Raw genomic sequence first — 26,707 nt, 5'->3', positions numbered from 1 at the left:
TTTGTAGGATCTTAGGGGTTTATATATTTTCCTTAAAATTCTATGATGATGCTCATCTATGAAAATCCATTATTGTGGATTCAATTGCTTGGTATTTTTTAAGACTTTTAAGTCTTTCATATGAGAAGTGGGTGTGGATGTGCATGGGTGGTCTTAAACACAATGTTTTTGCAAGTTTTGCATATTTAAACAAAAACTCATGGTTTTTTGTGGATTTATTAAAGAGTTATTTTCTAGACTCTAGTTCCTTTAGGATGTTGGATGAGATAATTTTATTTCTACATGTATGCATGCTTTGTGCATGGTGAGAGGAGGTGTGTTTCTTTCTCTTCATGGAGAAGTTTGTATATGATTAGTCACTCAACATTTCTATGGTGATGTTTTGTTGGATTCCTAGACTATGGTGCTCAATGTGAACATAATTGGCAAATCAGATTTATGCTTGATTTATTGTTTGAGTCATGTTGCCTACATGATTATTCTCTTTGATCTCATTTGTACATGTAACTAATGTGATAGTGGGTTTGCATGTTGCAAGGGTTAGATCTACAAGTTATGCAGTTAGGTAGGTAGGCCACCCATTTAATTGCAGTGGGATAACTTGGATGTGGATTCTCTATATTTGCCAAATTTGATTTAGTGTTGGTGCAGACTTGTTAGCTAGCCTTATTTGTGGTCACTTGTGTATTGGTGTGGTTGCTTTGGGATGAGAAGATGGATGATAAATGAGTACTTGGATAGTCAGTTATGGGGTCTTATAGTATGGTGAACTTCTGTGGTGTGGAATCTTGGTTTCACTCAGTGTGATGTGTGAACCTAGATGATTTTCAAATTTGGGGGACGGTGTGTCATATGCTTAGATAGCTCGGTATCACGTTTCAATGGGAGCTTTAGCAGTGGTTGTATTTTCCCATTGTATGGTGATGAATGATCTTCTTTAGTGTTGCAAATGTTGGAGGATGTCTTAGATCTTGTTGTTGCAGAAGGGTCTTTCACATTTGTTGGTTCACTAGTTGGAGATGATATCTTCGTGTGATTTGATATGTTTACATCCTTAGGATTTAAGGGGTACTTGGTAGAGATAATGTTTATGATTTTATTTGATATGTTATCATGGTGGCTTTTACATCATAGTTTTCTCTTTATTACCACTTTAGAGTTGTGACATGATACAGTTATTTGATAAGATCACATGGAGCATGTTATTGCTTTGGAGGAGATGGTTTAGATCATGATGTCATGTTTATGTTCCTGGTTCCATGGTTGGAGCTTAGACATTGATCTTGGTTTAGTTTCTTGGTATTGAGTGCTTTGATCATTTGCTTGATACTTCATGACAGTATATTGTTGCAATGGAGTTTTGCATGGAGTGATTGATTGCAAGTGCTTGTGGATACTTGGAGACTTAGGTGAGGCTAGAGTTCTCTTGATATGAGAGACATGTTGTTGAGATGTATACTCTTGATGAGATTTCAATAGAAAGTCTGAGGAGCCTACACCTTTGTTGGATGTGAGTTCAATAGAGACCTATGAGGAGATTGTTCTTGGATAAGTCATGGGGTTACTTGCATATCTTGGAGGAGCATTCTCATTCCCTGCTCTAGATCTACTCGGCAGTTTATCACTTGAGAGGTATTGTCCAGTGTTACTTTCAGGTGTTTTATGTTTTCTTTCATATCCATGGATCTTGAGCTACAGTTAGATGGTTCTGGAGGATTCATTGTGAGAGATGGGTAACATGATTATCTCCTTCAGGTGTATTTTCATTTATGATGACAATAAGAGATGGTAGTGGGTTTATTTCCTAAAATGGGAAATGGAATTGTTTGATCTTCTTTGAGAGGCTTACATCCATATAGATTTATGATATCATGTTATGTTTGATCTCGAGGTTGAACAATTTGGGATGTTGTTGTGGCTTTTCTCTTAGGGTTGTGAAGCATATCATACTTTACACAACTAACATTTAGAAGTGTTTGTAGGACATGCTACATGCTTATGATTTGCAGTTTCTTTCTTTGGTCTTGGTTATCTTCTTGGATGTTTCGGTTCACATAACATTGTCTTTTGAGATCTGTTGAAGCTATAGTGGTCATTCTTTTGCGGTCATTTGTTATCAATTGTACTTCATTGTTTTTCAGTGATGACAAGGTGGTTCCTTTATCTCTTTTCTTTGTTGGATGTGGAGAACATGGGAGGGTTGTGGCGACTGGATGAGAGAGATGTTTCTTAGATTGTTTTTGTTACAAAATGCCTTTTGAGTTTTCAAATTTGACATTACCCATGCGATGGGAGTTCTTGTATGTGTTTGGTCTTCATCAATTGGTTCGCACATAGAGCTTGAGGTTGCAATTTATGGGTTGGTCATGTTGCTGCCATGAGTTTCCTGATGTTTGATACCTTTGAGGTATGGGTAATTGGATGGGTTAGCATCTGTTGTGGATGTTATTTTCAATCTCGTGGGTTTATCAGTTGGATTGGACCAATCAGTTTGGTTGTTTTTCTGACTGATGTTTTATCTTGTTTTTCGAAGGATGACTTCACAGTTTTGTTGAGCTAAGAAGTTGATTTTTTTATGCTTCTGTGTAGCTCATGAGAAGAGTGGAGTGATGGCATTATTGTGCAACCTTTGTTATCACTAGGATCTTATGTTTGTGTTGGTTGGACATTTGTCTAGTTGGAGCACGAGAGCATATGTTAAAGTTTATGTGGTTTCATGAATGTTTGTGATGATATTATTTCATTTTTTTCAATCTTATAAGGTCTTCATCTGGTGGGAGATTATTGGGATAAGGTGACTCAGCCTTACCACAATTTATTGTTTTATTTGTGCTTTCTTGGAAAGTTGCAAAATTTAAATTGGATTCTTCCACAAGAAAAGACTTGGAACATGAAGTTTTGTTTTTGGTGATTTATTCTCTTGTGCTTTGTTTTTATGCAAGGGTTGTGCCTAAGGAAGTTTCTAAAGTAATTTATAGATGCATTGAATGTAGACTCTTTGGAACAATTTCCTCTTCTACAAAACCTCTAAAAGTACAAAGCATTGTTGTAGAGAATAAAAAGAGATAAGAAGTTATTTGAACAGGGTTATGCAGTCAAATTTTCTCTGGAATGGAGCAAGATGTAAATCTCCATGTGAAGGTTGAAAATGTATTGTAACTTGTTGTTGAATAATACATTAGCTTGATGGTTTGGAAGGTGGGGTTTTTCACTTGAAAAGGCTTTCCCCGCGTATATATGTGTTCTCTATTATGTCTCATTCCTCTAATTTTATGATTGTAGAATAATACTCTATATCTCGTAATGCTATTGAAATTTAATTAGATCAGTAAATTGTAATCACTTTCCAAAGTTTTAATTGTTGAAAATCAAATATTTGTTTCCCATTTTATGGCATAGTAATATGCACTTGTATTTGCTTATTAGAAGCTATTCAAGGAACTATTGTATATAGGATATGCATACTGATCTCAAACGACTTTTTGGTGTGCTCTCATTTCCCTTCACAAACAACCAACTCAATGGGTGGTATAATTTACTACATTCTTGCATACTCTTGCATTTTCCAAAAATACCATGAATATTACATACGAGTCACTTTCCTTACTACTTTAGAGTGATGAACTTTTTCAAAGATTCATTCAAATCAGAATTGACCACTTTCTTATTGTTGAATGATTGATTTAATGAATTACTTTGCTTGTATGATTTCAGGTATTGATGAATTGTGATTAAGTGATTGTCAATCAGATGAGTGAGTGAATTCTGGTTTAATATAGTGACGAATGCTGATTTCCCAATAATTTGTTGACCGATTGCTTGCTTGATTTGATGACTGGTTTATTAGATTAATGAATGATGATTGGTAAGTAATCCTTGAATGAATGGAATTATCTTTTTACACGTCATTGCTGTTAAGGTCACCACTTTTCATGAGTCACTACCTCCATTCCTGTCATTTGACAATAATAAACCATTTTTTCAAATGGATCAGCCTTGGAAGTCCTCAAATAAAGCATTATCCCTTTTTTATTTTTCAATGTGAGGAAAAAGTTACACCTCTTCATAATGCCTGGCCTTTGCAAGTTGCATCCTCTCAAAATTATACAACTCTTCATCATTCACCATTTGTTATCTACAGTACTAATTTCTCATCTCTTGCGTATTAGGATTATTTGTTTGCATTACATGTGATTTGAAGTATATTAATATTGTGCTCCTGTTTCTATCATGAAACCTATTCAGGCACATCCTCATCTCCCATGTCCTGGAGTAGGTTCTTACCTCTAAACTAATTGTGCAGTCAAACTAGAAGAGTGGGCCCAACCAAAATGTTGCTCGAGCTTAGGAACATTATATTTAAACTTACGTCAATTTGGACCAACACATACAACTATAACAGCTTATTCCACCTAATAACAAATTCTCTTTTTATTTTTCTTTTGTTATTAAGTTTTTTTTAATCAAAATGGTTCTCAAAAACAAGTTAGTATAAAATGCCTTGCTACAAGTGCCAAATGGTCACAGTTTGCATTAAAAGAATTGAAAGAAACCAACATTACCACAGAAGGTTTATTATTAACCAGCCAGACAGCAAAAATGACCCCATTAAGAAACAGCCATCATCACTGAGGACTCAGGAGTTGTCTTTTACAGTCACGGGCACAGCAAGCCCTTAAAAGCTAACATTATTGATATAGGACTATAAATCAATCAAAACAAGACATAAGCTATCATGATTGCCAATAATCAAATTCTCAAGTTTGTCTGCCATTGAATGTATACAACAGTTCCTAAACAAGCTCATGGAATATATGAGCCTTAAAAGACACATTCTTTCCTTGGCATTGACTGTACACATAACCAGAAAAATAACCAAGAAATTGGAGAGATTTAAATTCAACTCAACATAACAAAATGTGGCCTACGCTTGCCCCAAACAGCATTGAAGGAAGCCCATAATCTCACTCACTACGAAGCGGAAAAGAAAAACATAAATCAACCAAGAGCTTAATAGTGTGGCTCTTCATTGATCATTTTCATTTTTATTTCCCAAAGCCTCGGCAATTGTTGTTGATGATCGGCTCAGATGCAGAACTTGGAAAACAGCTGAAGGCTTCCCATACTTGGTTGGACACTACGACACTTATAGAAGATGAGCTTAGAAATGGTAAGAAAACTAGTGTAACAACAGCTCTGAATTAATTTACAAATAGCAGGTGGCCCAGCCAAAATAGATGGATTAGCCAAGCTCCACTCTGCTTGCCTTAATCTGACAAGTGTGATACTAAGACCTAGTCATAGATGTGTGACCTATGTACTACTGGTTGGAGGAGTATGCGGCCGTGTAGAACCATCCTCACCAAAACCAAACTCTGATGTATTGTACTTCCCGACGTCTTCCCAAATATTTGCTTTGAAAAGCTAAGGCTATGAAATCAAAGGTGAGCATAAACAACATTGATAATACTAAAAAGATTTTGTTAGAGAGCTTTTAGGATACAATCAGTTCTCCAAATGTCTGTTAGACCTACTCCAGGGTCCGACAGAAGCCAATAATCAGTGTCCGTCTGCCATGCCAAAAAAGTAGTATCAGCTACAAAAATCATTGACCCAATCAGTTCCAGAAAAAATGCAACTAATATAACCCTCAAAAGATACTTACGTTGACATCTGATGGTATTATCCTTGTGATTCCACCATTGTCTTGGGCACTACTTAGCTCTGAACACTGCATATCCTGACCTTGCTGTTCAACCTCAGCTTCATGAAGCACTGACATGGATGTATTTCCCACGGGGCAACGAATTGCCGAGGGAGGCACAATTGGCATGTCACCTGGATTCATCTCTTCAAACTTCCCTTGAAATCGACTACAATACCAGATAAATGTAAGGCAACATCATCAGGCTTTCTATAGTCATTAAAAAACAACTATTATGCTAAGCTTGCATTAGTGTGGCACACAAATTCCTAAGACATGCTAAATACATACATAACTGTGCCTTGCCTGTAAGTATTTGCCAATAGTTAACTAGATTAAAACTTGACATCTACAATGGGATAAAGGAACGTCAAATCCTAAACAGAAATAATATCTTTAAGACAACACTGAGAACAAACTGCTATATCTATTGCTGATTGAGCTATTTCTGAAAAGCATCAGTAATCAGGTTTCAGATTGTTTGTCTATTGATGATTCAATGCTTGGTAACTATTTTAATCTAGTTTCTTAAATTTCTTCATTATATTTCTTACATATTGAAGTACAATGGGATATCCAATGTTCATTACAGCATTTCCTATACTCCGCTCTGATATATACCAGCATCATTATAAACTCTTGGAGCACTGTTGGTAAACAGATTTGTTCTTTTTAATTATAACTCTTAAATGCCCAGACTTGGAACAATATCTGATTACAAACAGTTGAAAAGCCACTTATGGATGAATTGGCTTTTCTCCGAATTGGTAGGTACAGCTCCCTAGAATAGATTTGCAATGAATTATGTTTTTCTCCTAAAACTAATTTGGGGTATGTTCTTGACCTAAGAACAGAAGAGGTTTAACCAAGCTAGACCTAAACAGGATCTAACTCAAGCAAATAAAAATTTCTGAATATCTAAATAAGTTTATGAATCCACACGTCCTATGAATTCACAAAGCTTAACAGAGTAATAGCTAGTACTGAACTAAGTTAATTTGAATCTGAACTGTGATTAACAAACAGAAGAGGCTGAAGGGATTTCTCTTTGAATGAACAATGACACTACTTATCACATTCATTCGTTGCTTCAAAATAGGGGAGTAAAATTTTGTTTTTTTCTCTCTTCAATTCAAACAAAAGAGAAACAATAAGACAAAATCTAACAAAACTGGAACAGAAAATAATTGATATAAAATACCATTCAATTGTCTCTGCAACATAAAGTACTTCACACCAAAAATTCGCCGACCTTTTATTAATCTTTCAATCTCATACATATACAATTTCGAGATGACCGTTACAATGGAAGTTCAATTGGTTCATCTTCTCAAAAATGACAAATGGCAAGGCACCAATTTGTCACATTTCAATAATCACAAAAAAAAACAAAAAAAAAAGCAGAATGTGAATCACTTCAACTTCTTCCCCTTTTCTACTTTTTCTCTATAGGCCTTGGCGGCAACTATGATTGGGATGAGCTCTTCATGCCTAGGCACGTGTATATTGGTATACCTTAAGAGCCATTTGGAATGTTCTTTAGCCAACTCCTTCACAACATTCAGTTGATTTGGTAGTTCTTCTGTGGCCACGCGTATGCATCTGCTAAGTGCTTGGAGTTCAGTAACCCTGTTTTAATTATTGGAAGATACATCAGACAGACTATCCAAAAATTTGAAAAAGTTCTCCTTCATAACATTGATCCCAATGAGTGCTTTTCCATGGCCACTAGTCTGTGAATCTGTATGTTATCCCTTCATAAGTTCAAATCCTTTGTCTTGTGTCTTCTTTACTTTATCCTCTGTTTCTCTAAGCCCTTTCTTTGCTGACTGGATCATTTCCATCTTGAACTACATGCTTTGAAGCCACTCAAACAGAGGCTCATCTCCCTTCGGCAAGATTTTTGCTTCAATTGCTTCCTTGGCCTTCATCTGAACAATCATCTTCAAGAGAGAGACGCAATCATCACACTTCACCCTTTCTCCAGCCAGAGTATTGCTATTTGATATGATGTTATCTTTTTCCGCTTCCAACCTTAAGATAACATTACCAATCTGATCTATAATAGCGGCTCCTTCTGATTTGAGCTTCTCAATCCATTCCTTACCAATCTGACCACAAATGCCTATCTTCTTGAAGTTGAGAGATGAGGGCTTGGACCTCAGCAGCAGTAGGATTTTTGGTCACTGATACTCCAGAGATGGCTGCCAATGGAGTGACTAACTGTCTAATGAACTTATTCAATTCTTCTATCTCAGCCTTCATTTTGGTCTTGGACAATTTCAGACTTTCTAATTGTCCCTCAATCATCTCGTTGGTCGACTTCCACAAGCCAACTTTGGTGTCATGCCTAGCTTCTCCAAGGTCCATAGAGTGCAAAGTAAAATCATTAGCAGTCATCTCTTCAATCCTTCCTCCTTTGTTAGGCTTGGCTATCTCCATTGTCAAGTGCCCTATTTCTGGATCTTACCCTAGTATAGACAAGGCTTTTTGCTTCTTTACTTTTGCCAATGCAGATCTGGAACGAACTGCGAGGGATACAGTATCTTTGGCGGAAGTGCTTTCATCTTTTCTTTTCCTCTTCCTTTCCAGAGTATCTTCCAACCAGGAGTCTATACCTATCACCTTGGAGGCCGTCCCAAGTGACTCTATACTAAACATCTTCCCCTTAGCTGGAGTGATTGTCACAGCAGTCGAAGAGAAAGGATTCTTTGGGTCTCGAGAGATGAGCTTAGAAGAACTCTGATCTTTATCTACTTCTGGAGTTTTCTTTGCTGCTTCATCAGACTCAGTAGACTCACTACCACTGCTCTTTCCATCTCCTAAGTCTACTATTTGTATTGCAGAGCCACTTGGTTGTAGAAGTGTAGCACTCATAGCTTTTCACATCATCAGGAAAGTTCTCTATTCTGGGAAGGCTTGGCCACAATTGTAGAGAAGCTAGTATATAAATCAGAAAAGAAGACATATAAAAGTTGTTGTAAAACTATGCGGCACTAAGGGCTCTGGACAAATGCTCACTCACCTCATAGGCCCAATCAACACACTGTGTATCTGAACAGATAATTTGTACCAAAAAGAAATATTGTTCAACAAAATTGAGTGCTTCTACCTCACCTTTCAATCTATGCAAGAGAACCAGAATATCTATGATCTCAAGCTTGAGATCAGCGTCGAATAGAGTTTTAGGAACCTTACTCTCGGCGCCCCGCGACTTTTGAAACCAGGATCACATAATTTCTTTTCTCCACACCATCTTCTTCAAGGAGAACTCAAACATTGCTCCTCCCACTGTCAACTCAAAAAACTCCTCCCGTTCTGGAACTCTAAGGCAATTCACCACAGTTTGCTTATCAATAGAGATTAGAACTCTATGGTCAAGCAGCAGAATTTGTCTGGTATCTAGGTTGTAGTGATTTATGCATTCAACAATCAATTCAGGAGCTTGAACTACCACCAAAAACCCAGATGCCTCCACCAGCCCACTTCCTCGGAGCTTCTCGGTTATAGGATGAATTGGCTCCGACCTCAACCTTCTTCGAAAATCTTGCATGTCATAGAAACGGAGCGAGGTATCTGTGGATTTGATCCCATTAAGTCCGTTAAATCCAACAAATCCGATTGCCATTTTATCTGAAGAAGTGAATCGAAACTTTGAACTTGAATGAAACGCACAAGATAGAATTTGCATGTATAAGAGATTTGAAAACGTTGTACAATTCAACAACATAACAGTTCAAGAAAAAGCGATAATTTGAAAAACTATTACGTTTCCTTCTATATAGGAATCCTAATTCACCCGTTAATCTTCAAGATACGCACCACGTGAACGAATTTAAGGATAAATCCGTTGAATCAGTAAATAAGGGAGCCTCTAACAAACATTTCAGTGTCTTTTCACTGTTTCCGTTGGCCCAACGGTAATTTTCTTTCCTTTCAAATACACCTTCCCATTTTCCATTCAGTTTCGGAAAATTAAGAACAAAGTACTCCGTAAAGAAATATCCGCTTAGCCAAATTCTGTCCAGTATACCTTTCCAAGAGCAATTAGATTGTTTCTATTAACATCTTGAGATGCCTCATGTGTAATTTGCAAATCCAATCTGTTTAAAAGGTTGATCTCTTTGTGAATGTGGAAAATCGCTCTCATGGGTTGAAAACTTGCCGAGGAGAAGGCGATCTTCAATTTTCCGCTCAAGTTTTATTTGCGTTCTAACTCTTGAGTTAGCCTTTTCTCTGGGTCCGAAAAATCACAAAACGACTGCGAAAGTCGAAAGAGACCCACTTCTTCGCCTCTTTCCTTCACAATTGCTTTCGGCGGAAAACGGACTTCATGGGTCGCAAGCCCGCCGAGGAGAAGTCACTTTCAAGCTTTCCGCTTAAGATGATTTTGAGCATCACGATGAATCCCAAGTGTTTCTCAAAGTAAAATACTGCAATGAAAACAAAGATTTTCCATAAAAACAACTTGTTATCTTCTTATTTTGATCCATGATCTTCATTTGTTAACCGTTGTGGGAAATCACCTTCATGGGTTAAAAACCCACTGAGGAGAAGGCAATATTTGATTTTCTGCAACTGTCATTCCTTCATGGGAAAAGTAAGACAAGTTGTGAACAAGTCCAGTTTTGCGAATAACTTCATGAAACGCAAGAATCTCCATCGAATCAAGTACTAAGCTACCCATACAACATCAAGGAGAAACCCACCCGGCCATGAAATGCGAGAGAAGGAAAAGATGGGAAATCCAATGGAGAATCTTTTCATCTAAGGAGGAAAGACTAGACCGAGACAAACCTAGACCAAACTAAGACGCAAAACTTTCCACTTTTGTAAAATGGGTACAAGATGAAAAGTGGGGCAACAAGCACCTAGGCACAACATAGAATTAGGAGAGCATGTTATTGTCTTGTTTGTAATAAGTACAGTAGGTGCAATATTATGTTACACTTAGATTAGTGAGGAATTATGTAGCATAATTAGAGGTCTCTTCTCGCTTGAGCTTTGATCCAAGGAAAACCCTAAGCCTATCTAAATATCAAGACCCACATTTGTAACTTCCTATGTGTTTTCAATCAGACGCACAAATACAAATCCATACTGCACCATAGATATTCTTATCCTTTAACATAACGACACTTTATTTTCAAGATATTTTTGTGTATTGCTTTCTCTCTCTTCAGAAATACGGTTGCTTATCCACAAAACTCATCTGAATTTGTGAACAAGATAAGAATGGCTTATTTTCATATTTTTCACAGAAATTGAATAAAAAGACTTTGAAAAAAGATAAACCTTGATCCATAAAGGGAAAAAAAATAGTTGATAGAGGAGGATAATTATAATCGCCTTCCAAACCCACCATCTTAAAATGAATGGCATCATTTTGGGAGAGTAGTGGTACAAACAAGAGTTTAAAAGATTGGGATTCCTTTCAAGATAACCCATTATGGCTCCAAGCAAAAGCTATGTGTCGATTTGCAACACCTAAATGGGTTTCTTAATGCAGCTAATGAGAGTGGCACCAACACTGCTTGTAGTTCCAACAAGCCAACTAACGGCATTCGGTTCTTGATAATATAAAAGGCAGCATAACGATTTGTAACAATTATAATTGAGAGCTGGTAGATTTCCAAGATCCATGAGATCAATTGCAAATGTAGCTTCTGAATTTGATTGTGTAAGTTTTTTTGCATCACCTTTTCAGATCACTCTGTGATCCATCAGGATGAAAGATAGAGAATAAGAGTAGAAAGTTGCACTAATATACTCAATTTTGATTTAATTTTAATCAGTTGGCAGCTGGCATTGAAGAATGAATTAGCAGCTGTGTTCCATATTTAATTTTGTGAATTTATTTAACAGCGGCAATGAGAAAAGGATGCTTTCCTATATGTTCATTTGCAATCCAACCTCCATCACAAAAGCAATGGATATGCAGACTATATCAAGAGATTGTTGACATTCGTACTTCCATAGATATAAGTAAGAGACATCCTAGAGGATTTTCCTTTGTTTCGTACAAAAAATGCAAAGGAGACAAATGAGGCCATCAAGAGACAAGATGGAAGTATTTTGGATTGGAGGGATATATGTTTGTGTTATGCTTCTCTAGTTGTGCCTTTTTCTTCCTCCATGGATTCTAGGGAAAAATCTCTTGTTCGTCCTAAACAACTTTTTTCTATTACTGACAAGTTTTCATGTCATCAGAAATCCTTGTGGTTGTGCCCAAGAGATATGATGAAGTAAAATGCTTCTAAAACATCTACTTTGGAGGACTTAGTATCTTGCAGTGGAGGGCAATCTTCTTCCAAAAAAGGCAACAGATATTTCAATATGGCATTCTCTCTTTGATGGTTTGAGGTAATTGCAATTGACAATGGCATCCTCAGTGTCGAATCCTACAAAAAAACAATTGATAGGTCTTTTACTGATCTATACCTGATTCTCCAATAGGTCATGTGAATGTTGGAACCACTTCGGCTAATACATATAATAATGGCAATGGCTCAACCTACCACCTACATAATCTAGCTTTTCTTTTAGAAATCATGATGAATTCAAGGCAATTGAAGTTAAGGATTACCTAATTGAAATGAACACAAGGGTAACCTAATTGGTAGTGTTCTTGTTTGTAAATTTCATATGTTTTAGCCAAAACAAACTAAGATTCATGAGTAGATTTCACTAGATTTATTTATTTACCCATGTGCTAGATGGTTTTCATTTAGGACTTTGACTCAATTAAGGAATGGAAATTTCATTTTCAACTATCATCTTTGTGATTTGACACTTTTGAATTTGACCCTAGTTTCCTTCATGCCCATAGTAATTTTTTTCCCTTTTGGTCTTACTAATCAAAGTTACAATAATGGTGGTCTACAAGTTTAATTAGCCATTACAAATTCCTTCAAAGACATTGTGTTTGGCTAATGAGACTTCTAATGAATGAATGAAAGATTTTAATAACATCCACGAGGCCAAAACAACTTATAGGACCTGCAAGCTAAAACACAACCCCAGACAAGATGTCAAGAACTTAATCAAGTTGTAAGAAACCTATATGATGTCAGAGCATCCAAGTCCACAAGCAATCTTGCATTGCCCAAAAAAAAATATTTATTTCTTAATTTTGGTTTATATTAGTTGTTTCACATATATTTCTACATCAAGGATTTTTTGATTTGAATAGATTTGGAAAAATGAAATTTATGCATGTATAAAGAGTTTTAGTGCTCCACTAGCAATTTTACAAAAACAATTGTTCCCCAAAATATGAGAGTTGAATTAAAATCCTTTGATATGGATATCTTATTATTCTTAAATATATTTCAACTAAAATGGTGAAGGTTTCATGGCCAAATCCTTCACCATTTGGAACAATCCAGATCTCTTTGTTTTAGCCACCCAATTTACAAAAACAATTTTTTTCCAAGACATTTAAAAGCGAGAGCAAAACCTTTTTATGGAGAGATTAAAAGGGTGGTTACACGCATCTTGGCCAATTTCCAAGCAATGATTTGCTTGAGTGATAATTATGCAAATAGCCACTTCTTAGAAAATTGATAAAACTCTGAGCTCACAAAAATGTGATTTTCTTTCTCAAAAAGAATAAATATGAAATTAAAAACTTAAAATAGCTATATGCAGCTCTTCCAGTGTTTGGGTGGTGCTGAAAATCTGGTGGCTGCCCTTTATTAGGAGTTTAATATATAAAAACAAAAACAAAAACAAATTAAGAGTCTAGTAAGAGGAGGGTATAATTTTCTCCTCATTATTATTTAGAACAATTAACTGAATAAAAGGGCTGTGCTACATTCTTTGGAGGAGATTATAAAACAGAAAATGAAAAAAATATTAAGAATGTTCTGTAGCGGATAAGAAAATGGGGAAGTGAATAAGTGAGAAAAAGAAAGGATGGGAAAAGATGAGGAAAAGAGGACGGTCATCCATTCAGAGGCTGTTAAAAACAGCAAAAGAAAGAAAGAAAAATTGATATTGCTGCATGTGAAATAGAGACCCTCTGGCATCAAAAGATAAAATTTATTAATGTCCAACAAGTGACCACAAACGGGTCAAAGGGACTGAAACAACAAAAGAAGAACCAACAGCAGGAGCACCAAAAGGTGAACAGAAACTAGCAAGAAGAAAGAAAAGGGAAGCAACAAGTAGAAACTCTGACAGCCCAGGGGGTTGGAAGGGGCAAGATGGTAACCCAACCACGATGAACACAGCTAAGAAGCCCATGAGACTGAGAAAGACATCCGAACAAAGGGATAATCCGTAGATGTGGTAGTGGTAGTGTGGTGATGTTGACAGTGTTGCTGCCTCTGGAGGTCTCTCGTACAGGAAGAGGGGGTGGATCTGGACCACTATCAATAGGATCTCCAGGGTCTCACAAATCTAGGCTGAAAAAATGAGCCCAAGTGTCTTCTGGTGCCACAAACCATCTCCAGGAAGAAAGAGGTAATGAGCTGATCCAATAAAGGGTGCAAGGGGCATAAAATAGAATAAGAGAAAAAATCCCACCAAAATAAAGGATATGAAGACCATATGTAAAGCATTTGTTGCAGATTTGTTTTCATGTAATGGTGCTACGGCAGAGTCTGATTGTGCAAATCACATTGATTCAATTTGCCAAATAATCAAATCAAGATACAGAAATTCATTGCAAATGTTCGTTCTACGTGTGAATTTGACTTGTGTTAAAGGTTGCAAATATTGACAACTCCACTGTGGTTTCTCAGTCTTCCTCTGCATCACCATTCAAATTTCCTCCATTTTTTTGAGGAGATAGATCTTTCAAGGAGTTTCCCTAAGTATTCTTTTTATGAAGGAACAAAATTGGGTTTTTAAAGGGCCCAAACCCTTTTTAAAAAGACTCGATCAATTATGAAATTGAAGCTTGACAAACAACCAAGAGACAATAGCGAAGACCAGCATCAATATCCTAACACCAAAATAATGTTATTGTAGCTATGGTTGAATTCCTTCAGGCCACCATAGATATCATTGTGATTGTAAATGAATATTAAATTTATGATCAGACTGGTATAGTAATGGCTATTTGCAGATTTGAGGAATATTAATTTATTTTAATTTGCTTGCAGATGATAATCAGATTAGAGTGGATCAGAATTACAACAATACTGATAACTGTATATCAAACTGAATGTATGTGTTTTGATCTCTAGTCTGAAGTCGCCGATCTGGAGAGAGAATGCATTTATTGATTTCAATGATTATCTCCTCCATTTTGGTTTCTATATGTAATGTCCCTTAGAGACATGTCATGAGCGGACACGTCCGCTCATGATATGACTTCCCATGAAGAGACACAAAGGTTCATAATTAAATCAATAACAGGCCCAATCTTAATCGGGTGTTATTATGTATTATACAAAGTTTATTTATGAGACCTCCGATCTGTATAAACTACACAGGATTATATGCTCAATCCAATTGAGGACATATATGATCAACACTTTTATCGATATTGAGCAACAGATCATATACTTGATCTTCAAGACATAATCCGGAAGTGCAAATTTAGTATAATTAACTTATATGTGGTTTCGATTAGATGCAAGGATTCTTCCAAGGTGTATGGATAATAATTCTGATTTGGCACACAGGTATTATGTTCAAGCACAGTGAACTCACATGCACTTTTGTTATTGACATGATCGTTGTACATGACCAACAATACATATATCAACATCAATAATATATTTATTGTGATATAATAATTATATTGATAATATAAATATTATATTGTTATATTAAATTTATATTTGTTATATAATAATTATATTGATAATATTATTATTATATTGTTATATTAAATTTATATTTGTTACATAATTATTATTCTTATATTCATAATATAATAATTATATTTATTGAGATAATATAATTATATATTAATTACATAAATTAATATATAATTAATCATAAGAGAATTATTATTATTATTATTATATAAAATACAATTATATTATATACTAATGATATAATTATATTAATAATAATATAATATAATTAATAGGGCCATACACCAAGCATAGTGACCCTTGGTGGAGGGCAACCACTAATAAGTATAAAGGAAGAGTGAACTTCCTCTCTTGGTACCTATAAAATATACACCGTAAAATAACACTAAAAATGTTCGAAATATGAGAGCTTTCAAGGCTAAGGGATGTCTTGTCTACAATTGCACCAACAATTGAAGGAGAGAAATATAGAGGTTAATTGAAAGGCTTACCTTCGAGGAAACCAATCAAGATAACACCACCATGAGCATCAAAGACCTCATCATCATCAACTAGAACCAACTCGCCAAGACCTTTGATAGAGCTAGAGAGGGAAGAACAAGGACATTATAATCACTTAAATCAACTTTCCACGAGGGTGCAACAATTGTCTTTCTACCGGCCATGTGGCACACTTGGGTCACTGAGATCTATGGTCCATGATGAGAAGATTGATTCTGCAAAGAAACTCGAGCAAAATCTCATCCAATGTTCTCTAATGTAGGCAAGTCTTCTCCTTCATTAAAGTGTATCTTCATACAATGGACAAGTTGCTTCCTTTCAAATTTTTTTGCAAAGTCTTGTTACCATAGCATATCCTCAAGACAAGTGGCAACCGCATATCCTATCTAGTCTTTGAACATGTCACTTCGACATATTCAACCATAAACTAAAATAAAATGTTATTATACAAAGATCCCTATCACTTATATTTGACATTACTAGTCTACAATGAGTGTATAGGCAAAACTTCTTCTCTTCCTTCATTTGCACTCACTAAAACCTGCTCTAACCAACAATGAAGATTATCTCTTTAAGTCATACATCTATGACAAAAGAAAAAATGTTGAAATAACATGAATCTCTAGACAAAACATCTTCATATGGCGATGAAGAAGCTTGATTGAATTTGTCATCTCTGAAATAACTATATTAACATGTCAATTATATTGTGCAATAAATTCCCTAGCGGGTTTATTATTTTCCTTCCATATATTTGAGAATTGCTAGCTTTAAACATGGCGTGTGTTTCACATACAATTTCCCAACTTATGATTGATCTTGTAGCAAGATGATGATAGGAGTCAGGAGCATTATGTTATGCCTCCAACCAAAATTTCAACAAAAAGTAGCACAACAATTTTGAGTGTGCTACTCTTAGATCATTCCATATTGTGGTGAAGGATGCAATGTGCTCATTGGAAAGTCTATCGTCGCCTAGGAAGTTTGGAATTATTCCTTGAGTTGTGTGGAATGTTGTTGCATTCAACAAGAACCAAAGGGTCAATACTAGCTATGCATAACAAAGCAAGTAAAGGTAGACCTATGTGATTATTAGGGGCGTTGTCACTCATTGTTTGAAAAATCCCCCTAGCCAACATTAGAAAAATAATCTTGATGCATTTAGGAATTGTAACCTCACTTCAATGTGCTCGATAAAAACATCTACAACCTACCTTTCTTGATAATCTCAATAAAATTATGTCGACCAAAATGGACTTAAATCATGGTGATAAGATGGAATTCCTTCTACAAGATCAACTTATTGAATATTGCTCTCCAATAGAACAACTTAACTTGCTAATATTTTCATGTCATTCGAAGACAACACAAAACAAAACAACACGTGAGGAAAAACCTCTCTACAAATTCCATTGTGATGCTCTTTAAGATCTACATTAAACCTAAAACAAGTAAACTAACCATAGACCAAAGTGCATGAAAGTTTCACCTCAGCTCAATTGTTTGACTTCTTCGGCCACATTTGGAATGCTTAAGCCACTAATAATTTCTGCCTATTATAATAGCAGCTCTCAACCTGAGTTTGCATGTGCAACAAAACATAAGCAAAGAATTTAGATGGCTCCGTCAACTTGGGAAAAAATTACTAATACCTACACCACTTCAATTATATGTCACTGGAAATGTGTGGCTTCTCAATCACTTTAGGCGCAGATTACAGACAGACGAGGCATATTTTTGAAACATGTAGCATTTTTTACGATTAGATTGTCACAAAATTGTGTCTCAATTGAATATGTCATCTTTTAACATGTCGAACAAACAACTTTTTTCTATGCAAAACTTACTATCACTTATGCTGACCTTCCATAATTTTGGCAAAATATGACCTCCTGAATACCAGATCAGAGTAAATAGCACTTTATCCAGCCTTTATAATTTTATGCAAAGTTTTTGAATGGTTAGTATAATGTTACTTTTCTAGATTGCCTTGTATTCTACTCTGGACTCACAAAATCCCAATGAAGCAAGGAACACAATATAGCAAGAGACATAATAACCCTTACCTAGAAATGATATAAATGTGTCCTCACACCTGAAACCATAGTAACACGGGAACGCATCCCCCCCTTTTGCCCCACATCCAAAGACAAGGATACATTAAGGACTTGAGGACTCTGTTCACTTATCCCCAACGACACTGCCAGATTTCGCCACCTTCGCCGAGGATGGGGGATGTCCCAATGTTGAATATTTGTCAATTTGACTATTTATGTTCCATATTTGATGTTCCAATTCAATGCAATGTTCAAGTATTTACTCTTTTACATCTTTATATCATATATTGCAATACATCTTTTCACAACTAGCATTTTAAGTACCTATGTATAGTATATACGACCAACCCCCCCCATCCCCCACCACCGTCCCCACGTTGCCCCTAACTATCTCCAATTAAGCCCCCTCTATCCCCCCATCCTGGAAACTTGTCCTCTTGTTTCATCGTCCCCCCTTCCCTCAGTGCAATGTAATAATGCCTAAAACCAAATTAGTTAACAAAAAAAATTTAACACATTCACTATGATCAAGAGATACACTTATAGCACATAATCTTCATGGACTCATCAAAAATGAGGGTGGAGATAGGAAAGACGTGATGAGGTGACCTAAATATTTTTTGCATTAGGCCCAAGTGTGGAAACTTTGTCCCACTTGGCCTAATGTGGTCACAAACAAGCTCATGAAGTGGCATACCTAGAAAAGCCTATACACCCTTCCTCTCCGTTACACTATCCTTCTCTCCTATTATGATTAAGGATCCATTTCTTAGTTATCCGAATAACTAGCCCATATAGGCTTGGAGAGAAGATTGCAAATAGGGTGTGCTTATCTCAAACTTTGGCCAAAAAGAAAAATATTCATCCCCCTTAGCCTCATGCAGTCCTCAACCGATCTCATGAGGTACCTAGTGACAACTCGCTATTACCCCTCCTTGCACTTCCTCTCTCCTTCCAATATGGTTTATTATTAATATTCAAGTATGTATGATTGTTAAATTTATAGATATAAATATACCTTTGCTTTGCATTTTCTATTTTAAGCATAGAAATAGATTAGAGAATTGCATGTCTATTCTAAGTGTATAAACATATCAAAGATAAAGTCTACAAGAAAATATCAATATTCACATCCATTCAAATATGCATCAATATTATACTTATTCTATCACACCACAGTAACCATAAAAAAGGTCACATGGTTCGAGTTCAAAATCAAGTTTGACAACAATCAAGTTTGATCGAAAAGCAATAAGGAGAAAAAAATTGGAAAAAAAATCATAACTAAATTCACCTTATATGAATTTGAGATGTGTGTGCGTGTGCGTGTGCGTGTGCGTGTGCGTGTGTTGTAAAATTCAAATACTTAAATTAGTTGTGATAAATTTAAAATAATATGAAGCAATTGACAATATTGTAGGCATAAATATGGGCATAGGAAACATGGAGGTGAAAGTAGAAGGAAACAAAGAAATGGACATATCCAACTAAGGTAAGATAGTGGAAGAAATCCTAGAGCAGGATGGAGAAGAACCCCAAAGGAGAATATGGAACTCCACAATTTAAACCCAAGCAAAACATTAGGAAAAGCAAATACCCTCAAAGGGAAAGTACCAAACTATGGTAAAAGCCTTAAAAAGCATGGTAGAAAATCCCAAAGCGAACTCTTAGTCAAAGAAGGCATGGTAGAAGGACAATCAAAACTTACTGATATTATAAAAGTTGGGAAAGGGAAGAGCCTTCCAAGGTTGCCATGAAAATCACAAGAATGTTGGGGGAATAAATGCCCCTAACAAGCAGTGTTTACTAACACACTCTATAACTTCGATAAAATGAAATTATCCCGCTTCAAAGGACTAAAATTGCAGATGAAGAAATAACAAGACTAAGAAGAAAAATAAGGTGGAACTATAAATGTATACGTTTGAAAGGAGGCTTGCAGAGACATTTATTTTTATGGTTTTTTATTTAAAAAAATTCTCTTTGATAAAATTATAATTCAATACTTTTTCATATTCAATATGTTTAGTATGTTGATAATATTAATATTATATTGTATTTTTTAAAATTAACATCTAGTAGAATAAAACTTGATATGTTAAAGGGTTTTGTTAATGCATGTAGCTTCAATCTGGCATTACTGTGATCAGCATATATATATATATATATATATATATATATATATATATATATATATATATATATATATATATATGATGCACATATTGTTATTCATATATGCATACGTGCTTCTTGTATGTGAACAATTCATAGTTTGAAACCGATGATATATATATTTTCTAAGATCGTTAAGGCATGATCAAAAGTAATTCTGATTCCTTTGATATTTAGATCATTATCAATCTATCCTTTATATCGGGCCGCGAATCTTAATGGTTGGTAATACTTTGTTATACTTTGGTTAAGTCCATAAGAAATCATGAATGATTAGTTACCTCCGAATAGGTGTGAGGATATATGTTCATGTCTCCATTCAGAGACATGACCATTCATCCCCACACCCTTCCACTTGACATATATACCGATCTGCCCGAATAAACAAGGCATCAAAATCAATTAATGCAAGCACATCAAAGGATCAAAGGACATTCTGAGTTCAATAATATTGTTTTATCTTTGTTATTTCTGGACTAACTTCTACTTATTCTAGAAGCGAATCAGTCCAGTGGCATTAGTGTTCATACCTGCATCAAAACTTTGCATCAATCTACCATCGAATTGAAATATGGTAAGAAACTTTACAAGTTTAATTTTGTTCTTTAATTATTAATATATAAAAATTTAAAATATTTGAGTTCAATTTAACAAATATAAGACCTTTTATTTTAAAATTTAAAAATTTTCAATTTTAAATACTATTATTTTATATTTAATAAAATTAATATATATCAACAAATTTAAATTTTAAAATAAATCCTATTGATAAATTCATGGATATATTATTTATGTCAATGTCTAGAAGCTCAATGAATAACATGAGAGAGATAGGCAAATGATATGATCCTTAATTGGTTAGATTCAATAATGATCAACAATGCAACAAAGCCCATTGATTTACAATTTCGATATGCCAAAATATATAGGCAATGCATGAAAAGATAATGTATCTACTATCAACCATGCTAGGTGGCATCACATGTCCACCTAAGGTGATGCATCCATCATTTTACACTGGAGTATGTGCAAACATGTGCAAAAATGAGAGGATGATAATGTGATAAGAGAAGTAAAGGTGGATCTCACACAAAGTAGAATGAGATAACAAAACTCCACCTAAAGTGGAATTCTCCTACACCATGTGCTAAAAATAGGATGCAAACTCTTAGATGTCTTTAATGCAAACTACCAGGTGATGCATTGTCCTAAGTAAGCTTAAGTTTAGTGTAATTATGATTAATTACACATACCAACGCCCTTCTTAAGTGCAACCTAGGGGAATGTAGTTAAACTCACAATATTAGATTACAATGCAGGATGGGTCTTGGCTACTAAGCCATATTAGCTACCCATGTACAATATGCAAGTGCAAAAGCAATGCAATCTCTCATGAAGTAGAGAAAGAGAGAAAACCTCATGGGAAAAACTATCCCCAAAAACGAGATGAAAAGAAAAGATGCATGGATGCATGAAGTACTCAAGAACCCCCAGTACAACATACATCATGTATATACAATCAGTATCTCCCAATAGGAAGAAATGTCTTGCAAAGATGGTGAATGCTTCAAGGCCATAGACCAATGCCTACAAACAACATTTCTTCCCTTAGGAAGAAGATAGACCAAGCATGGACGCAAGAATGCTTCCCATTCTAGATACAATGTGGGAAGGGGAATTAAATGAAGTATGAAGATGTCTCTGAAATCTATTCATGTGTTGCCATATCCTTGGATATGGAAGATGCCACCAGCCAATCAAGAATATAACCAATAGAGGAAAATAAGCAAGGAAACAATGGTAATTGGTTGTGAACAAGCTCTAAAGACAAAGATGTTTCCTTTGATCTTTTCTCGTATTCCACATGTTTGATGACAAAATGCCACGTTGGCACCATGTCGCAACACATTGGCAGGACAATGGTTGCATGTTGTGGCCTCTGTACACCACGTGGCAGTCTTTGGAGCAGCTCTTCCACATTGGAGGCAGCACAAGCGAAGTGCATTGGGAGTGCGAAGAGCTGCTTGGTCTCTACAGGCTGAATGATTTAAAAACCCCACATGTATGGGACAGACAAACGTTACGTTGGTTTTATAACCTGCTCTCCACAGCTGAAACAAAGCTTTGTTCAATGGTTGGGTTGGGTTTGTCACTAGGTGTGCTTAGACAATGGGTCTCAAAAGAGTAGGTGCAAATAGATGCCCAAATCTTTACAAAATAATTTGGCCTTTTTGTTGCACAATCTTCTAACTTGTGTAAACACCTCTACAGACTGACAAACAGAAAAATAACAAAGTCTAGACGCTCGAAAACCAAAGTTTCAGAAAATAAAAAAATTTGATGAAATTGACAAAATTGGCAAAACAATAAATTTGCATCCGAATATTTGAATTAAGAAATTTCAAAACTTTCATAAAGCTTCCAAATCAAGCTTTACAACTCTGATTTGCCAAAACAAAATGCCCAACATAGGCAAATTTATAGTCAAATCTTGTCAAAACAGCCACCCAAGCACAATGGTGAGTTCAGATCTTGCTCTAGTAGCTCCCACAAATTACTTGTACTGCAGATCCAAATTGTGTTGTTCAAAAATTGAAGCAAAAGAACTCTCCAATGGCTATGCAATGAATGCTCCTATGGCTCTGATGTTATGTAAGAATTTGGATCAAGTTTTAATACCATGTAAGAATTTGCTTAAGGCAATGAATAAAAATGTCAAGATCGAGAAGCTCAATGAATAGCACAAGAGAGAGGGGCAATTGATATGATCCTTAATTGACTGATTCAATAATGATCAACAATGCACCAAAGCTCATTGATTTACAATGTAGATATGTTTGTACATATAGGCAATGCATGATAACTAGAAGAGATGCAAGAGATAACCTATCAATCATACTAGGTGGCATCGCATATCCACCAAAGGTAGTTCATCCTCCATTGCACAATGAAGTATATGCAAACACGTACAACAATGAGAGGATGATAATGTGATAAGAGCACTAAAGGTGGATCTCACAACTGACTCCACCTAATGTGGAACTCTCCTACACCATGTGCTAAAATACAATGTAAACTACTAGATTTCTACATTGCAAACTGCCATGTAATGCATTATCCTAAGTAAGTTTAAGTACAATATAATTAATTAATTAATTACAACAACAGATATCAATATAATACAAAGAGTCACCATTTGTTATTTTTTGTTTTTAATGAGATATATAAGTCTAAATCCATCAGGTGCATAAATAACTCCATCTTTTACAAATCAGCATTCCAATTCTATATTGTTTTTGTAGAGCATTTCCCATCGCATTTTAAAAGCTGTGACCCCCTCTTAAAATGGCACATATGCCTGTACTGTTAGGTATAAAATGCTAGCAAACATAGAACAGAAAATGTTATCATTGAACCTTGCAATTTGTTTCCTATTAGTAAATATTATCAACAGTTTGAAAACATACATAACCAAAATGCAAAAGCCAAAAGCTGTTTAACTAGAACATCCCTATACCTCACAAGATAAACATCAATTGGCCCCATTGTGCTTTGCAATATTATCTGATAATGCCTTCGTGGATAGTCAACATCCTACAAGATTTACCAAAAAATACATTTTCAGCTACTTTCATGACTAATCAAACAACAAGGAAAAGTGAAGTATTTGCAGACAAGACTAACCTCATCAGGGTCAGGAACTTCAAGAGTTGTTCCATGAGGAGCCTTAATTGCTATAAGAGTTTCATTCTGTTAACACTAAGAGTAGTATTAGTTTGTTCAAGAAAACAGGGTTTATAAACATTTACAATTGAAACATGCCCAAAACAGTTGAGATAATTTCACCAAACCTGAAAGCAGGGTAAGCTCTTAATGTCTTCCTCCGTAACATAGAGCCACCTGAAATAAATCCAAATTGACGGGTATTGACATGAAGTGACATTGTGTTATTTAAAGTATTTGACCATCAAGCCCTTTTTCAACATAACAAAGAATAAGCTTGGAATTTAGTATTTTTCTATTCAGACATAGAAAAGAACAATGAAATAATTAATTAAAATTGAGTAGTAATTTGCTAGAGGATAAGTTCTATAATAATACTTTTGATTATTCTCATTCTCGCTGAGGATTCTTAACTTCTCCCGCATTTCTCTGTTATAAGCATTTTCTGACATGTTAGTAATAACTAAGGACAATAAATCATATATATCCTTGAGTACCATGTGACCAAATTAAATTTCTATAGATCGCGAAAACCCCTAACCATACAATGATACTATATGTTTTATGCTTTCCCAAAGAAAGTTGGCAAAGGCTTGCTTCATTCTCAGCACACCTTATCCGTTCATCTAATTTGCTCTCTTCAGAATATAGATTATCAACATCAGCCTGCAAAGCAAAGGAAGATAAATTCAAAACAATTTAGAGGAAAACCAGCCCCACAGTGTGCCATATTTAATGCAGCATAAAAGATGAAAAGAAACTTTAATACAACCTGAACTTGCCTGAATCACAATGATTATACAAAATTCCATATATCTGCTATACACTTGTTTACAGCATGTTCCAGTAACAATTAAAATTAGCTTAAGATTGGAGCAAGTACTTAATAACTTCACACTACCCCTTGTCCTTCTCAATCTGGTTGGCAAGTAGGCTAACAAATATATTGTACTAGAGTTTTGATGAAGTACCATCTCACAGCGAACAAGCTAAAGCTATTTTTGTGAAGATAGAAGAGCTAAAAAAATTGACACTTTCCGCCCTTCAAAATTTTATAAAAAAGTTAGTTAATGTTTGACAAGATTATATTAAAGATAAAAGTCAGCTGTCAGTAGATAACTTTCGAAAAAAAAGGTCAAGTTCAAAGGATGGCAATTTGTTTTATTATTTAGATTTATATCTAAAATACAAGTGACCAAATGTATATAAATAGATATCTTAAATTGTTTTCAGAGATGATTTTTTAAAAGATTTTTTAAAACTGAACCAAAACTCCTGTACTTAATTTTCAAGTAACAATAAATCTTTCCAACAATTCCCCTTAAATTAAGTGTCCAAACACTATACGCCCATGTGACAAAACCAAAATATTGAGAGCAGATTTAATTAATCTGTAATTAAATTGAAAGGGCAATAAACCATAACATTCTTACTCAGATCCATCTATAATGTAAATGAGGGTAATTTATCCTAGATGAGACATTCGCAAACCCTTACATGGAACTACCTAGTATTTATATATAGTATTCTGATTTTACCTGGAGTTCATGACAGACAGAGAAATTTTGAGCAGGCTCTGCATAATCAGAGTGGATAGAACATAATCCTTACCGTGGAGGGAAGATTTTTTATTTTTGAAATTAAAATCTACAAACTTGTGCAAATGAACCTCTTTGCACAAGATATGACAGGTTGGATAACATTGTAGCCAAGTAAAATCTCTTAAGGGTTCACTTTAAATTTTTATTTGTACTTTTGTTTTGTATTGAAATGGAAAATTCGTGCTGAACAAACCTTTGAATAAATATTTTATATTCATTACAACCTTCAACTCTCTCAAAAGTAAATATTGGGCATCAATTCATCTCCCATCAGTCTAAGGATTGTTGATCCACAATCAAATTGAGTCACCAATGTTGATAATCTCGCCTTCAACAAGAAGGGCATTGCATGATTTGATCAGATAGATTTAGAGGCAAAGATTGTATCTGAAGAGCACACAATTAAATTAAGAGGGAGACAGTGGGGAAGGAGGAAGGTGAATAAGTATAATAATAACTTTTGCAATTTAAAACTTTTACCCACACAGTGATTTCAAATACTAGAATACACAATTATGCACATGAACACAATAACACAATGTTTACGTGGAAACTCAAAGTGGGAGAAAACTACAGCAAATAATTGCTTTTTATATAAACTTATTCTTTTTACAATGAATTGTAGGCACCAACCTACTAGAAGCTGCAATCTCTATGTTTATGAGCACCGACTCACTAGAAGCTCCAACTCCCACACTTTGCAGGCACCTACCTACAAGAAGCATCAACTTCTGTCACTTGTCTTCGTGAGCACCAACCCACTGAACTTAAACTACTTTTCCACCTTGAAACTGTTGCTTACTCAACTTATGATGGCCACTTCCTTAGCCTCTTCAAATAATTCTTCCAGAACTCTACTTGTGCATACTTATTTTGATCAGCTACATTCTTTTCTTAAAATCTGTACAAATTACCCTCTTATTATATAGATATATATGATAAATCTGTATATATCATTTATTTATTTTATTCCTTTTCTCAAATTAATATATAGTAGATATGAATCTGCATAAATGTATATTTTTATATTCTGCACTCTTTTTTAATGTTTCTTCATTTTAAATCTTCTCACCTCATGCTTCACTGCACTTCTCTTTTTCTTTTTACTTTTTCCACTTATCTTATGTCTGATATATATATATATATATATATATATATATATATATATATATA

General features: G+C 35.0%; 1 protein-coding gene across 1 annotated transcript in view; it reads right to left on the bottom strand.

The window, feature by feature from the left end:
• Window positions 1–4,739: 4,739 nt before the first annotated feature.
• The window catches only part of LOC149538851 (transcription factor E2FA-like), a 96,369-nt gene continuing 74,401 nt past the window's right edge, over window positions 4,740–26,707 (bottom strand). The window contains exons 7-14 of the mRNA XM_089800190.1: window positions 24,547–24,599; window positions 24,312–24,362; window positions 24,062–24,110; window positions 23,895–23,960; window positions 23,728–23,804; window positions 5,666–5,873; window positions 5,504–5,570; window positions 4,740–5,414 (exon numbers count right to left, since the gene is read on the bottom strand). Coding sequence (XP_089656316.1) covers window positions 5,314–5,414; window positions 5,504–5,570; window positions 5,666–5,873; window positions 23,728–23,804; window positions 23,895–23,960; window positions 24,062–24,110; window positions 24,312–24,362; window positions 24,547–24,599 — 672 coding nt within the window. The 3' untranslated portion in view covers window positions 4,740–5,313. The remainder of the gene's footprint in view (window positions 5,415–5,503; window positions 5,571–5,665; window positions 5,874–23,727; window positions 23,805–23,894; window positions 23,961–24,061; window positions 24,111–24,311; window positions 24,363–24,546; window positions 24,600–26,707) is intronic.

Source organism: Cupressus sempervirens, chromosome 9, assembly GCF_028749045.1.
Source record: "Cupressus sempervirens isolate cs-2001-9-10 chromosome 9, ASM2874904v1, whole genome shotgun sequence".
NCBI classification, from domain to species: domain Eukaryota; kingdom Viridiplantae; phylum Streptophyta; class Pinopsida; order Cupressales; family Cupressaceae; genus Cupressus; species Cupressus sempervirens.
The sequence above is the reverse complement of the archived record's forward strand: the minus strand, read 5'-3'. Positions and strand labels throughout refer to the sequence as shown.